The sequence below is a fragment of the Haplochromis burtoni genome, unplaced genomic scaffold (genome assembly GCF_018398535.1).
Source record: "Haplochromis burtoni strain Fernald_Lab_line unplaced genomic scaffold, NCSU_Asbu1 Contig_431, whole genome shotgun sequence".
Taxonomy (NCBI): Eukaryota; Metazoa; Chordata; class Actinopteri; order Cichliformes; family Cichlidae; genus Haplochromis; species Haplochromis burtoni.
The window spans coordinates 488,929-502,637 of record NW_024582792.1 but is presented as its reverse complement, the minus strand read 5'-3'; the positions used below and the strand labels follow the sequence as shown (position 1 = coordinate 502,637).

Below are 13,709 nucleotides of genomic sequence, written 5' to 3'. Positions count from 1 at the left end.
AAAAACAGCTGCTTGTTTAAGTGAAAATACATTGATTTTTTTTGCACTAATAAAGTTGTGGAGTTGTAAAGTATTTTGTCTAGTGTCAATTATATCGTCAATTATATCGTCAGTTATATCGTTATCGCAAATTTTCAAATGTATATCGTGATGAATATTTTTGGTCATATCGCCCTGCTCTAGTTCAAAGAAATTGACTCAAATTACCATGACATTCATGCCCATTATGACTGTAGAGAAACATTTTTAAACTACGAGTGAACTCTTTATGAAACATTTTATAAAGTTTAAAAGGGTTTAAATTAATTATAATTTATTTATAGTATGTTTGGTAAATGAGATATAGTTCCTTTGTTACTGAAATTCTTTTTTTAAGTTGACATTCATTCTATAAATGTTTTAAACTTAGTGCCCAACTTTATATAGCATATTTAACCTTATTTCAATAATATTTCAATAATTATTTCCTAACTCTTAATGATATAAGAAATCAACAAGATTTTGATTTTAGCCATTTACTGTATGTCATTTACACTTTTCCAAACATATTTACCCCTGTATCCAAAAAAGCTCAAACACTACAGGATCTTCCGCCTAGTTTATCAATCCAAACAGGCCAGAAAGCAATTCAGCCTTTGCTCAGCTGTGATACTGGGACAGAGAGAAGGTGTGACAGAAATGACACAGGGAAATGTTTTTGCATTTATTTCTTTCCCTTTCTAAGAAATTACTTTTATACATATATCTTCTTATCTACAGTCCTTTCCAAACACATTAACCCGTATTCAAAAAAATTTGAAATGATCTGACAGGTTTGTGTTGTATTCTACCTAGTTTATCAATTCAAAGAGGCCAGAATGCAGAAATGACACAGGGAAATGTTCTTACTATCTTACTGTCTAATACGTAACCTTTATGCATATGTTTCCTTATCTAGTCACTGCACTCCTTTCCAAACAGGTTTAGTGCTTCATTGAAAAAAAAAGGCCAACATGTTCTGAAAGGTCTTTTTTGTGTTCTACTGAGAAGGTGTGACAGAAATTACAGGGGAATGTTAGCATGTGTTTATCTTGCTGTCAAACAGATAACTTTTATATAACTTTCATGTCTATAAATGGCTATGCAGATGAGAAGACAAAATAAAGAGTTAAGAAGTTATCAATGTACACCAAGGTTTTCATTCGTTTTTATTTAGTTTCAACTTGAGATTTTCATTTAGTTTTTATTTTTTTGAAAATGCTTAGCTTCAGTTATAGTTTTAGTCTTTTTTTGTAATACAAGTTGCATACAAGGGGAAAGACTGAACAAAAGAATTCAAAAAAGTTATGTGTAACAAAATCTTGTAATATCACAAATCAGGTAACCTTTTTTTAATGTATTGATTTCGGGAAGATGAGCAACCATCCATAACAGTCAATTGTAAATGATGTATGGCAGAGTAATCTTGGAATTAAGGAAAATAATTACAGCAGCACCTGCAAGCTTATGCAAAGGGTTAGCTTCCTTGCCTCCTTGTTAGTTTTATTATCAATTTCTGCTTTGCTACATCCATCGTAACCCCCATGAGAGTATTGACTCTTGGCTTGGCTGCTTGCAGAAGTCAAGTCGAGTAGCGCAAAGTCTATGGTGATCGTCTATAGAAAGAGAAACATGTTTGATAAGTTTTTTTTATTAAGTTACACACAAATAGCATTCTCTGCCAACAGGCTCACAGAACATGAATATGTAGAAACAAATAACAGACCAGAACCAAAGAAGCAATGTGTACAAGCAGGTGACAAAGACAAGTTTGTACAACACATGGCTCCGTAACAGCTCCAGTGTTTCCTGGAATTGATTGAAACACTAACAGAGCTATTACCTATCAGTGGAATTTCCCCCAGATAGTCTTGGTTGAGATCTGGTGACTGTGGAAGCCATGGTATATGATTCACATCACTTTCATAATCAACTATTCCCTCTTCAAATACTTAGTCACAGGCCAAAGATAATAGCAACTTTGCACTGATACGACTCTTTTCCCTTTGACAAGTGGACCCTAACATGGGAGCAAAGTGCAACAATGGGGGTGCCCAAATTGACAGGCTGCATCCTCCTGAGGACCCGGCCTTCACGACCTACTTGGCCCGGGTCCTCCGAAGGCCGGGTAGCCCGAAGTGATCGGCTGTGAAACTGGACGGTCTAGCCTTCAGTTTTGCGTCACCAGCTGTCTCAGTGGAGTTTAATAAACCCAGCTGTCTGCTCCTTCCTATCTAAAATATAACAGGACACTGGTGTAAATTTTCAATCATCTCACACTTCTGTTTAATCATTTTTTCTGTTTGACATTTATTCAGCTGTCTGAAAACTATAACTTTAATCTCAGCCAAATCGATTTACTCACAAACAAATAAAACACTGAAAAAAGCCAAACAATAAAATGTTTAAGCTATCTGAGTGACAACATGTTTAACCTGAGTAGCTAAAGACCGCAGAGGGGTTGAAAACGATGTACCGGGAGTTTGCTGTTCTCGCCCCAGCTAACTATCGAGCTGGTGGGTAACAGAAGTCTCCGAAAACGTCGGAACACTTTTGCAAATATGTGATATTTTGATAAGCTGAGCAGATATTTGAAGTTTACACAGCTACATTCTCGCCTAAAAATATCTGAAAAGTTTATTTTGTGACCCAGAAAGAGTAATAAGAGTAATATTAAAACTAGCTGCCGCCATTGCTGGAAACTGGAATTGGCTGGGCTGCGCTATGAATTTTGGGATATGGTGGGCCACGAAGGACACACCCGACCCATCCTTCAAATCTGGGGAAAAGGAGGACGCATTTGTCAGCTGCATTCAGGTTATTTTCCAACCTGTTTTGGCTCAAAGGAGCAAAAGAAAAATCCTCATCAATGTTGGAGTAAAATCTTGATGCTTTTATTGTACATACGCTGATAATTGTTGCTCTTGTGTCATTGTAAACCAGTAAAAATAAATAAATAACACATTGGGATCACGCTGAAGATCACAGCTGAGCCATCAGGTGGGATAAAGGAGCTGGAAACATCACCTAATAAAGAAAAAAGACAACAGACTGAATGGAAAACAGAAGTCGCCTTCATTGCACATTTTTGACCAATCAGAAGTCCCCTTCTTTCACTCTAGACTTTTGACCAATCACCGATCAGGATGAATTGCACTACCGTATGGTCCGTCCCCCTGCCCAAATCCTGACCGGGGCATAGTGTTATTATTATTATTATGGTTACAATATCAGTAGTGCCAATATGACCAATTATATTTGCGATAACAGGCCAGAAATGCTTGTACGGAAGAGGATTAGGGCCACTTGTTTATCACACAAATGACATTTAATGAAATTTTCCATTCAACATTTGAACGAATCCCCCAGCCAAATAATGATAATAATAATTTCCCGAGCCTTTCGGTTCACACAGAGGAGGGTCAAGGTTGAATGCACCTGCCAGAACTCAACTTTAGGGTTTTTAATGCTGTTAATGCTTAACAGAAAACTCAGCTGTACTGCTGTCCTGCATCCCACTCTGGCTTCTTATTCTTATATTTATTTTAGTTTGTTTTCCAGATACAATAAAAAAAAAGACTATAGTACCTCGGACTGAAGTGGAGACCTTCTGCTTTAATTTAAGTGGTTTTGCAGTTCGACGTTATCAGAGGCTCAAAATTAACTAACTGGCAAGCAGTTTCAGACAAAAATAGCAGCTGACTCATGATCATTTATCATTGGGGTGAAACACAACACACACACACGCACATTATCATAAAAGACTGCAGTTCCTAGTTTATATTAAATCACGGGTGAAGGAAGAGAAGGAGAGCCTCACCTGCTTTATAGCTGTGAAAGCAAACCTGTAAGACAAGCATAGGTGTTTATGTAGCTCTTTTTTAAAGGTGTAAAAACTGGCAAGTTAAGTTGCTTGTGTTTAAGCAATCGAGAAAAACTGTAACAAAATTTAACCGAACACCTGTTCACTAAGGAGTGCCAAAATGAATTAAACAAATATGTCATTAAATAATTAATTGGGTAGGTAATTAAAGTTTGAAATAATTAATTAATTCAAAACATAAATAATGATAAAATATGAATTCACTTCATTTATATGTTTATGCATATTTTACTTACTTTGAATTTTAACCAATTAATGTTTATCACATTTAATTAACTCATAATAATTAATGACACATTTTACTTTCAATTATTTAATGACATTTTTTTATTATTTAATTATGTGTTCGGTTAAATAATTTTGGCACTCGTGGTCCTCCATAATCTCACTGCCAGCCTAGCCTCCTCTTGATTTGTTTTTTTTAACTATCCCTTTTGATGACTAATTGATATAAATTGTACATTATTAAAAGTGTTGAGCAGCCAGCTGTGCCACTTTCACTGAAGTCCGTCCACTTTATTTCTCTGAAATTATCAAAGCTTTTGGGGAAAACCTATTTATTTACTTCAGGAATTAAATGATACACAAAATGTGTCATATGGAGCTAACTGGTAACTCATTACTGCTCACAAAAAAATGACAAGTGACAACGACCAAAATGAATCCTATAAAGTAACAAAAAGTTTCTGATTTGCTTTACCTTCTCAAAACAAGTTTTTTTTGCGCCAGTTTGTTTGAGGAGAAATGAGCTCAGTCAAAAGATGAAAAAAATGAAATAAGAGAAAAACATATAAACACAAAGGTGTGCCAGCTACTTACAAGTAGGCCCAGAATGCAAAACAATATCCTTTGCATCCTGAAAATAAATATATGCACATTAGCAGGCAATCCAATTTGTTTTCCTGTTCCCACGAGTCCTTGTTTGAGTTTTTACCTGAACTATTCGCTCCTTGTTGTGCGTCTTCACATCTCAAGTTCCAAAGTTTACCCAAGTTTTCTTCTCTGTTGTGCGCTCACAGCCGCTTACTAAAGTACAAGACTAACCCTGGCAGTAGCAGCAGACTCCCGCAGCACAGAGGCGTGGGTGTTATTGCAGTCGGCAGAGTGAGGTTATAAAAGTATGGTTCGGGGAACCCCGGAGGCCTTACAGCTTTTTCCGAGTGGTCTCTTTAAATGTTAGGCTTCCACTGATCAGCAAATGTGAATCTAGCAGTCCAAGTTAACTGGACTGGACAATCTTTGGTTGTCAAAATTTATTGTGAGGATAAGGAAAAACTTTATATACATAACTGCTGCTGTTAGAGCTGAAACTAGAAAACGGACTGCTTTGTGATTACTGTGAAGGGAGTGTAGTGCAGGCAGTGGCGGTCCTAGCCTGTTTGGCGCCCTGGGCGAACACTCCCTCTCCCTCTCCTCCTCTTCTTTTCTATTTTTTCTAAACTGAGCACCTGATGGCTTTGAACTTTTCTTGTCCATGTTCCATTGGTTTTGATTTTGCACTCCAGTATGAACACCCATCCCCGAACCCGAGGATCACCACAACATAACCTAACAGACCTACACCTTAGTTCACAGATTCGCTTTGTCTAAGGTGTATTTCTGGGATTTCGCACAGCCCAGGATTCAAATCATGAATACATGATGGACTTGGAATTACAACATTATGAATGAAATGTGCTCTATTTGGAAGCAGCCGCCCCCAACCCTGTCGACGGGGGCGTTGTGTGTGAGACTTTAAATCATCAAACTGTAAATTATAAATTTTAAAAATCTTATTGATCCCTTTACCCCTGGTCCTAAAGTGTATGTTTATTTCCTTTCTCTTCTTATATATATTGTTTGTTTACTTGCACTGCTGTAACTGGAGCCTCATCATCTCGTCTCTATATACTGGACTGTATGTAGCGGAGATGACAATAAAGTTTACTTTGACTTCAGCAGCAAGCAGGCGCACCGAGGGCTCTCGCGCTCACTTTTCACGTATTTCGAAAAAACATCGGTGCAAATTATAAGTCTGTATCATGATGTCTGGTGTTTTTGTGTTTGTTGGTTTGTTTTTATTTTGTTTTATTTTGCGAGCTGGTTATTAGATGCTGCTCCAGCCAGCCAGAGATTCCCCCGCCGCCCCGCCCTCTCCTCCCTGTGCCGCAAGCAGCAGGCGCACCTCGCAAACGGAGGGCGCCCTTACTCCCAGCAAATGGGCGATAGAAAACCGATCGGTGCCTATGCCATTCCCAATATGCGCTGGCATAACGTCAGGGCAGCATGAGTACGAGCAATTTTTTTTTTTTTTTTGCCGATGGTGATGCCGCCCCCACCACGATGCCACCCTGGGCAACCACCCGTGTCGCCTGTATCAAAAACCGCTACTGAGTGCAGGGACATCTTTAAAAAATTATGAGCTAACAATAAATAAATAAAATCCTATAAATTCACACATTTCTCTGTTCCAAATTATAGCACCAACCAAGCCTGTGTCATTATTTGATCAATAGCTGCTTAAAGCTCCCCATTCCCAAAGTCAGGAGTACTGTGGCTCACTTCTTTCTGAAAATCAGAAATTCTCATGAGGCACTTATGATGATCTTAAATCATTACTCTAAACAAAATCTATCAGAAAGTGATGCATTTACTTGTACATGCATTTACTTGAAAATGTTATAAAAACCTATAAACATCACAGGCTGTTGGCTGTTGCTAATGCTATCTGGTTATATCCAAAGAGGTAAGACAAAAATGTGACCTACCTGCTATATCACAAACTAGCCAACTTCTATGTTTCAATTAACTTTTCACATAAATGAATACATTCATTTACAAATATGTACCAGTACATACTTGTGAGTAATTTCAAACTGGATTTCTATTGTACCAGCAACCCACACTTTGAGCATCTGCACCAATCATAGAAGCATGACTGAGGAGAAGAATAATGGACCCTGGGAAGTAGGCTATCTATTCGCTCATGAGGCTGTCTCTAAAGCATGATCTCACTTGAAACTTGTAAATTTACTATAAGTGTACTGTGTGTTTATAGATATTCTGCGTGTGGGTTCATGATGTGGTTTAACACAGGTTGCCTATGCTTGAAGCAAACTGTCAAAGTTGGCCTTTCCTCTGGAACTGACCCAGAATAGGCAAAAAAAAAATCTCACGCAGTATAAAAGAGTCTTTTAATAAAATAATAAGTTCAAGGTACTTAGAGAATGTACACATTTGACAATCAGCAGATCTATTGCCACAGAAAATATGTCCATAGACAGAGTATGGTGTGCACTCACACGCATTCTTGCAGACACACACATAAAAAACACATTTTTGTATTTTTTTCCACTATTTACATAATTAGCTGTGATCAGAGGATTAGCAAAGTTGATCAGCTTACTTCTGAGTTATTATTCCACAATAAGTTGATCTAGGCACTCACTGCCCTCCAGTGGTCACAGTGAAGTACTACAACAGTACACATTCTCCAAAGACGTTGCAGCATTGATGCAAGAAAAAACTGAGGCAGCTGTTATGGCACAGTGACGAAAGGAAAATCATGAGCACTGATGCAGGTGTGAAGGTTTCTGAGGATGTTTACTCTGAGTGTTGGAGATGTATAGCTTTTAATTGCCAGTTTTTTTACACTGGAAGAAATGAAGCTTATGTGTAAGTCTAAGAGGGAAGATTTGTAATATCTCATCTGCCTGCTTTGCTGGGTGTTTGGCTGCTAATCTATTCAGTACATCACTACCACTTGTCTATGTTCTTAATCTCAATACTAACATCTTTACTCTTGTCCATTCATTTTGTTGTCAGCCTCTGCCCTCACTGACACACAAAACAAAACAATGACTACACAACAGACTAGCTACACAAGACAACACACTAAGTATACACTCCACGCTAAACATCACAAATCTCCCACATCTCAAAACTTGCTCTCTAACCGTCACTCGCTGTGTCTCGCTGCCATCACTACCAAAACCTTCCCCTCTTCCTAACCAACCAAATCCCAAGTGTTGAGTTTTTTTTAAAAATTGCTCAACGTGGTACGTTTTTCAACCAATAGCAAAGAGGTGACTTTTTTCTTTATTTACTGTTTTTGCGCTGTCATTAGAAAATGCTTTAAAAAATCCCCCAAAAAAACCCACCAAAAAAAACTTGACGATAGTATTTAAGAACTGGTGTATACTTTCAAGTCCAAACTTTCAACAGGGCCTGAAACAGAGACTCAGCGTGGCTGCAGCTTGTTGCTATGTCAGTTTAAATCAGTCATGTGATTTGGAGGTGCAGCGTGTCTGTGGACCCCAGAAGGTTAATAACACTCACCTTCATTCCATTTCCAGAGTGTAACAACCAACCACCTGTGTGAAATCTGAAATTGCAATGGTGCTGATCCATTTGGTAATGGTGGAGGCAATATATTCAGTTTAAGAATTTATATTCCCTCTTAACTGTAACTATGCTCAAAGTGTTAGTGTTATCTTATTTTAATAAACAACACTGCCATATGCAAAACTGGGGTAGCAAGAGATCATCTTAGGGTGGCACAGGCCACCTCATACCACTCTTCTAAATCCGCCCCTGACCTTGTGGTGTTTTTCAGACTAAGTCCACAATAATTATTGCAATTATTCATTTTAAATTATTAAAATTAGCTATTAAAATCATCTTCCATTACATCCACAGTAGTTCAGGAGTGCTAAAGGCTAATTACAACATAATGGCCTATCAGATTACCAGCCATGCTGCCCTCAGAGGTGCTGATCAAAGTTGTAATTATATGAACAACCCCCTCATTGGTCCACTGTTAACATATTCACAGTGATTGAAACGCTACTGGTGAAAACACGTGGTTATCCACTCCCACCTTGTTAATATTCAGTGGGTGCTGAAGAAGGTTTTATAATACAGCAGTGAGGACAGTGTTTATTTGTTGTAGTGGTTATACGTGGTTATATAAATCCTAACATTTGCACAATGTTCTCCTTATTTTCACTTTCACATAAAAATATATAAATCTGTGGACGTTATGTGTTCGTGCCTTATGTAAAACCACGCATGGTGTGGTGTCAATGTTTTTCTTCAAAAATAGGTGTTGTAAAATCAAACTAGACCCAGACCCACCTGTGACACATGAAATACTGCCTATATGTCAGGGTTAAATTACAGAGCCCAGCACTGGCTGTGTATCACCTATAAAGTAATTTCACAGGGAAAGGATGAAAGGTGTTGCAGAACAAATAGAAGGAGTCACCAGAGTCATTTTTTTCATAAAAGAAAATCCTTTAATTGATGTTGTTGCAGGTAAGAATTAAAAAGTGGAATGTCTTTTGGAGCATTTTGAGACACATTAAAGAAACCTGACCACACTGTACTGTATATGAATCCTGCAAACTGCAAACAGAACAATAACTTGCTTTAACTGCTTTTCTGGTAGAGTTCCAGAAAAGGGTGTTCAGGTTCAGAGCTAACGATTCTAATTTTTAAGGCTCCTTTTTTATGACCATAGCTGTTTGGACCTGTTTCTCAACAAACTCATATCCTGTAAGCTATGAAAATCTATAATTAGATTAAAGGTTAACAAGTTTTCAGGAAGCTGAAGACCTAGGACTTTATATTACCTGCTGCTAGACAAACAAAAAAAGAACATTTTTCACATCCAGATATGAGAAACGATGGCGCTTTACTTGATGTCAATGCTTCGAATGCGAGCATCCCCATCAAAGTTTAGGGCCGAGTATTTCTCTGCACCGACGCGGTTGGGGAAACGGAATGTTGAGCCATCTTGTAAAGTCACCACAAACTCTGAAGGAGTGAATTCAATGGAGATCTAAAAGGTATTATCAGTGAGAGAAACAGACAGACAAAGGAATCAAATATTGTAATAGATGTGATGTATAACGCTCAAGGTCTTGCAGATGAATGTGCGGTATCAAATAATGAAGTTATCAAAGATGCAGTGGCACTTATTTTCCACCAGAGGTCACTCTCAGAGAGAGGCACTATACAGACTAAAGAGGAAGCTAATAGATTACATATGACCCATGCAAGGCTAAAATGTAAACACACACTCTCACACCTTGAACTCCTGTCCCAGGGAGAAAGGAAAACTTTGCTCGCGTTGCTCCTGACACCAATTGCCTCCCTCGAAAGAGTTGCAGACAATTATATTTGAGTCTCCATGGGCATTGAAACGAGGGTTGAGATGAAATGCAATTGTGTCCTCGCCGGGGCCGATATTCACAGCAAAACTGCAATGTACAGACATGTGACAAACCTCATTTACTTTAAATAAGTAGCTCAGTCTCATTCTAATGGGGAATTTGAAAGAGAAATAAGCATAGTAAGTAAAATACAAGGGAAAGAAGAACAACAATCAAGCACGTTTCATGGCTTAAAACCACATTTACCTTAAATTACTGACTCAATTAAATTCTCATAGTCAATTTCAAATAGAAGTAACTGAGTCAAGTTCAGAAAGATACATGACATGTTCTATAGCTTTATTTCTGATGGTTCAGCTACTTTAAAGAGACAGCTAACACAGACAAAATCTAATTTACTCATTTTTTTAGCCAAAAACACTAGCTACCAGTGTTTGTACTAAATGATAAATACAGTGGTAACGATACCCTGTCAAGAATTAATTTTGCTGAATATCGATTGAAGATTTTTCGAACTTTTCTGTGATTCATTCATTTACAAACTCATGACACAGCTCGTCCTTTATCAATACTTACTCTCCAGCCTCAGGTTTGGCGACTCCAACAACAGTCATGGTTTGTCCAACCTTGAAGGACATGTTCTTTACAAACATACCCTGTGCATAAAAAGAAGGCAAGTTTGGTGATACAGTGTATTATTGTCTACTAATACTACTGACTTTTATTAGATCCAATTATTACAGCTTCAGGCAAAAAACAGCACTGATATAGTCTCGGCCAATTCTCCGATCCTCACTTTATCCCTGGAAACTGCAGAACATCTGTTTTCAGTTATATCCCCATTGACTGGCTGGTCAAATATTCCAGCTCTTGTGTCCTGAGGTTGCCAGGGACATTTTTCTGTACACCGATTTTGGCAGAGACTGAATGTTGAAAAATGATGAGGGACAACTGTTAAACTGAGTCAAATTTTCCTCAGTGCAATACTAGATACCGGGAGTGGAAAAACACTAAGCTTAGCAGAAATTCAGTTCCTGCTGTACATGTGGCAGGGAAATAGTGGTTTGTGTAACAATTAGGAAATGGTCATTCTAATGGGGAATTTGAAAGAGAAATAAGTATAGTAAGTAAAATATAAGGGGAAGAAGAACAACAATCAAGCACGTTTCACGGCTTAAAACCACGTTTACCTTAAATTACTGACTCTATTAAATTCTCATAGTCAATTTCAAATAGAAGTAAATAAGTCAAATTTAGGAAGAAACACTAAATGACATGTTCCATAGCTTTGTTTCTGAAGGTTCAGCTACTTTAAAGAGACAGCTAACACAGGCAAACTCTTCCACTGAAGGCAAAAAGTCCAGGCCCTTGAGGCCTGGAGTTGGACATCCCTGCCTTAGAGCAACATTGTTCACCTCAACCTCTTCATGACTGTGATTCTCAAATCCTACAGAAGAGAAAGTTTTCCAAGGACCTCTGCATATTCTGTAACCCCAGTTACATGTTCATTGTTATCTGCATTATTAGATCCCAATTAAACTAAATTCTGTTCATCTTAAATTATATGTCACCACCATATCAGAGTTTCTATTGGTACACAGATAACAGTACTTTCATTTATATCCCCTTTGTAGACACACAAACATGTAATGATCTGCACTGTTCTATAAACAGGCTGAAATCGTGGCACGCCACAGCTCACTGCAAAAAATATAATTTATTTAAAGATCAACCAGTGTAAGTAAGGGAGGCATAGTAATGTGAACATTCTTCCTCTGTTAGAAAGTGTGTTTGGCTGTGCTGGACTGGGCTTGTGTCCGAGCTGGCAGTGACGCTGCATGTCTCCCAGACATTCTGCCTAATGAAGGAATCTGAATAAAGTAATGTGTAAGACATGATACTTCACTGAATCTGTCACTGGTGTGATGATGAAATCGAGCTGGCAAGTTATTAAAACAGTAACATGTTACTAGTAATAAAGTAATTATAAAAATAAACTTCACTGAACTGAATGAATAATTGTCATTTCTGTGTGAAATCAACAAAAAGTGAATCTTAACAGTGCCAGGGACATTATTTGAGAGATAATTACACTTCTGCTTAAGGGTGAACTGTTATTGACCCCTGTTTGGCTTAGATTTGCAGGATTGTTGGTTCTGTTCTTGTTTCTATGTTATTACTTTATTTCATTTCATCCCTTAATGTGATTTAAACCACAACACCCCTTTAGCCCCAAAAAAGAAAAAGAGATACAAGGTCTTGATTGTATTCTGACTATTTTATCAATTCAAAGATGCTAGAATGCAATGCAGCCTTTGTTCAGCTCTGACACTGGGAAAAGAGAAGGCGTGACTGAAACGAAAGACTCAAGTGTTATCATGTGTTTATATTACTAAGGATAACTTTCATGCATAGCCATGACATTGATCTATTACTATAGATGAGAAAAAGAAAATAACAATTAAGTAGTAAATAATGTAAGCATATGCTCTGTGGTGAATATTTTGACCATAAAAGGTCATCAAAAAATTCAAAACATTAGAACTCCTAACAGCTCAATAAAAACTAAATGCAAACATCTGTTTTAGTTAGTTCAGTTTAGCTGATGCAATTACATCAGCCTGGTAAATATAAAGCTAGGACCAGCTGTCAGTTCAATGCTTAAAATAGGCTTAAAGCCTAAGACTGTCGATATCAGTAAACCAAAGAGTCATATGAAAATCAAAGTAATAGAAGTTGACTATTGTTGTCAAAATTTTACTTACATTATTCATCTTGGCAGATGCAGAAGGTTAAGTACAGCTGAGAAGAAATGAAAGTGCTGCAGGGCCTTGCCTCTCTGCACCCCACCAGATGACTCCAGTATATAGAGGGTGGGAGGTGCCTTCAACCTGAGTGACATTTCAAAGAGCCAATAGAATTGTGCCATTGCTAAACACCCAAGAGCTGACTCACAGTGAGATTAGAAACTGCAAATAACTAATGTAGCAGTTAACAAATACTTGCAGATGTTGGTGAAGTGAGGCTAATTAGTGAAAGATCATTTGTTAACATCAAACTGTTACATTTTAACCTGGTGGAGCTGAGCCTGACTGTGAGGGGAACTGCAGACTTGGAGTTAAAAATAGAAGTGTATTTGTTACCAGGGAGACAACTAAATATTTAGCAGAGCCAGCGGTCTTAATGTCCACTTACTGTATATAGCTCAGGGCATACAGTAAGATCAAATGCTGGCATTTGGAATAAATCTGTGGCAAATTCTAGGTAGAGTTGAAATTAAGTGAAATGTTGGAAGTGAGTCAGATCCTCAAAATGATTTGAATATATGACTCACACTTAGAGCCAGAGTATACTGTCAGCTGCTGACAGAAGACAGCTGCTGTGAGTGCAGCAGGGTGGGTCAGTTCCACACATATCCACTACAATGTATTACAAACGAATGTAATTCAGAGCAATGTCACAGGAACCATTTATCAAGAAGTAATTTCTTTTACAGTTATCTGCTGTTTTTCCCTCTGTAACTACTAATTGTAGTCATATTTGCAGTGTAGGGCTGCTCCAAACTAAATTTGGCTAATATCTCATCATTTAACAATAAAAAACAAAGAGTGGAGTTTCAGAAGGCGTTCTATTTTTATAATCTAGGTTCAGAT

General features: G+C 37.7%; 1 protein-coding gene across 1 annotated transcript; it reads right to left on the bottom strand.

The window, feature by feature from the left end:
* Window positions 1-9,397: 9,397 nt before the first annotated feature.
* Window positions 9,398-12,919, bottom strand: LOC102301210 (beta-galactoside-binding lectin). The gene is made up of 4 exons (XM_005946471.2): window positions 12,822-12,919; window positions 10,633-10,712; window positions 9,972-10,143; window positions 9,398-9,722 (listed from the first exon to the last, which is right to left on the bottom strand). The coding sequence occupies exons 1-4, from the start codon at window positions 12,828-12,830 to the stop codon at window positions 9,576-9,578; spliced, it is 408 nt and encodes a 135-aa protein (XP_005946533.1). The 5' UTR covers window positions 12,831-12,919; the 3' UTR covers window positions 9,398-9,575.
* Between the last annotated feature and the right edge of the window lie 790 nt (window positions 12,920-13,709).

Coding starts and splice junctions, on each gene's coding strand:
- LOC102301210 (XM_005946471.2), bottom strand. Junction 10,144..10,632: donor GCCAAACCTGAGGCTGGAGA/GTAAGTATTGAT, acceptor TGTACATTGCAG/TTTTGCTGTGAATATCGGCC. Junction 9,723..9,971: donor CCCTGGGACAGGAGTTCAAG/GTGTGAGAGTGT, acceptor AATACCTTTTAG/ATCTCCATTGAATTCACTCC.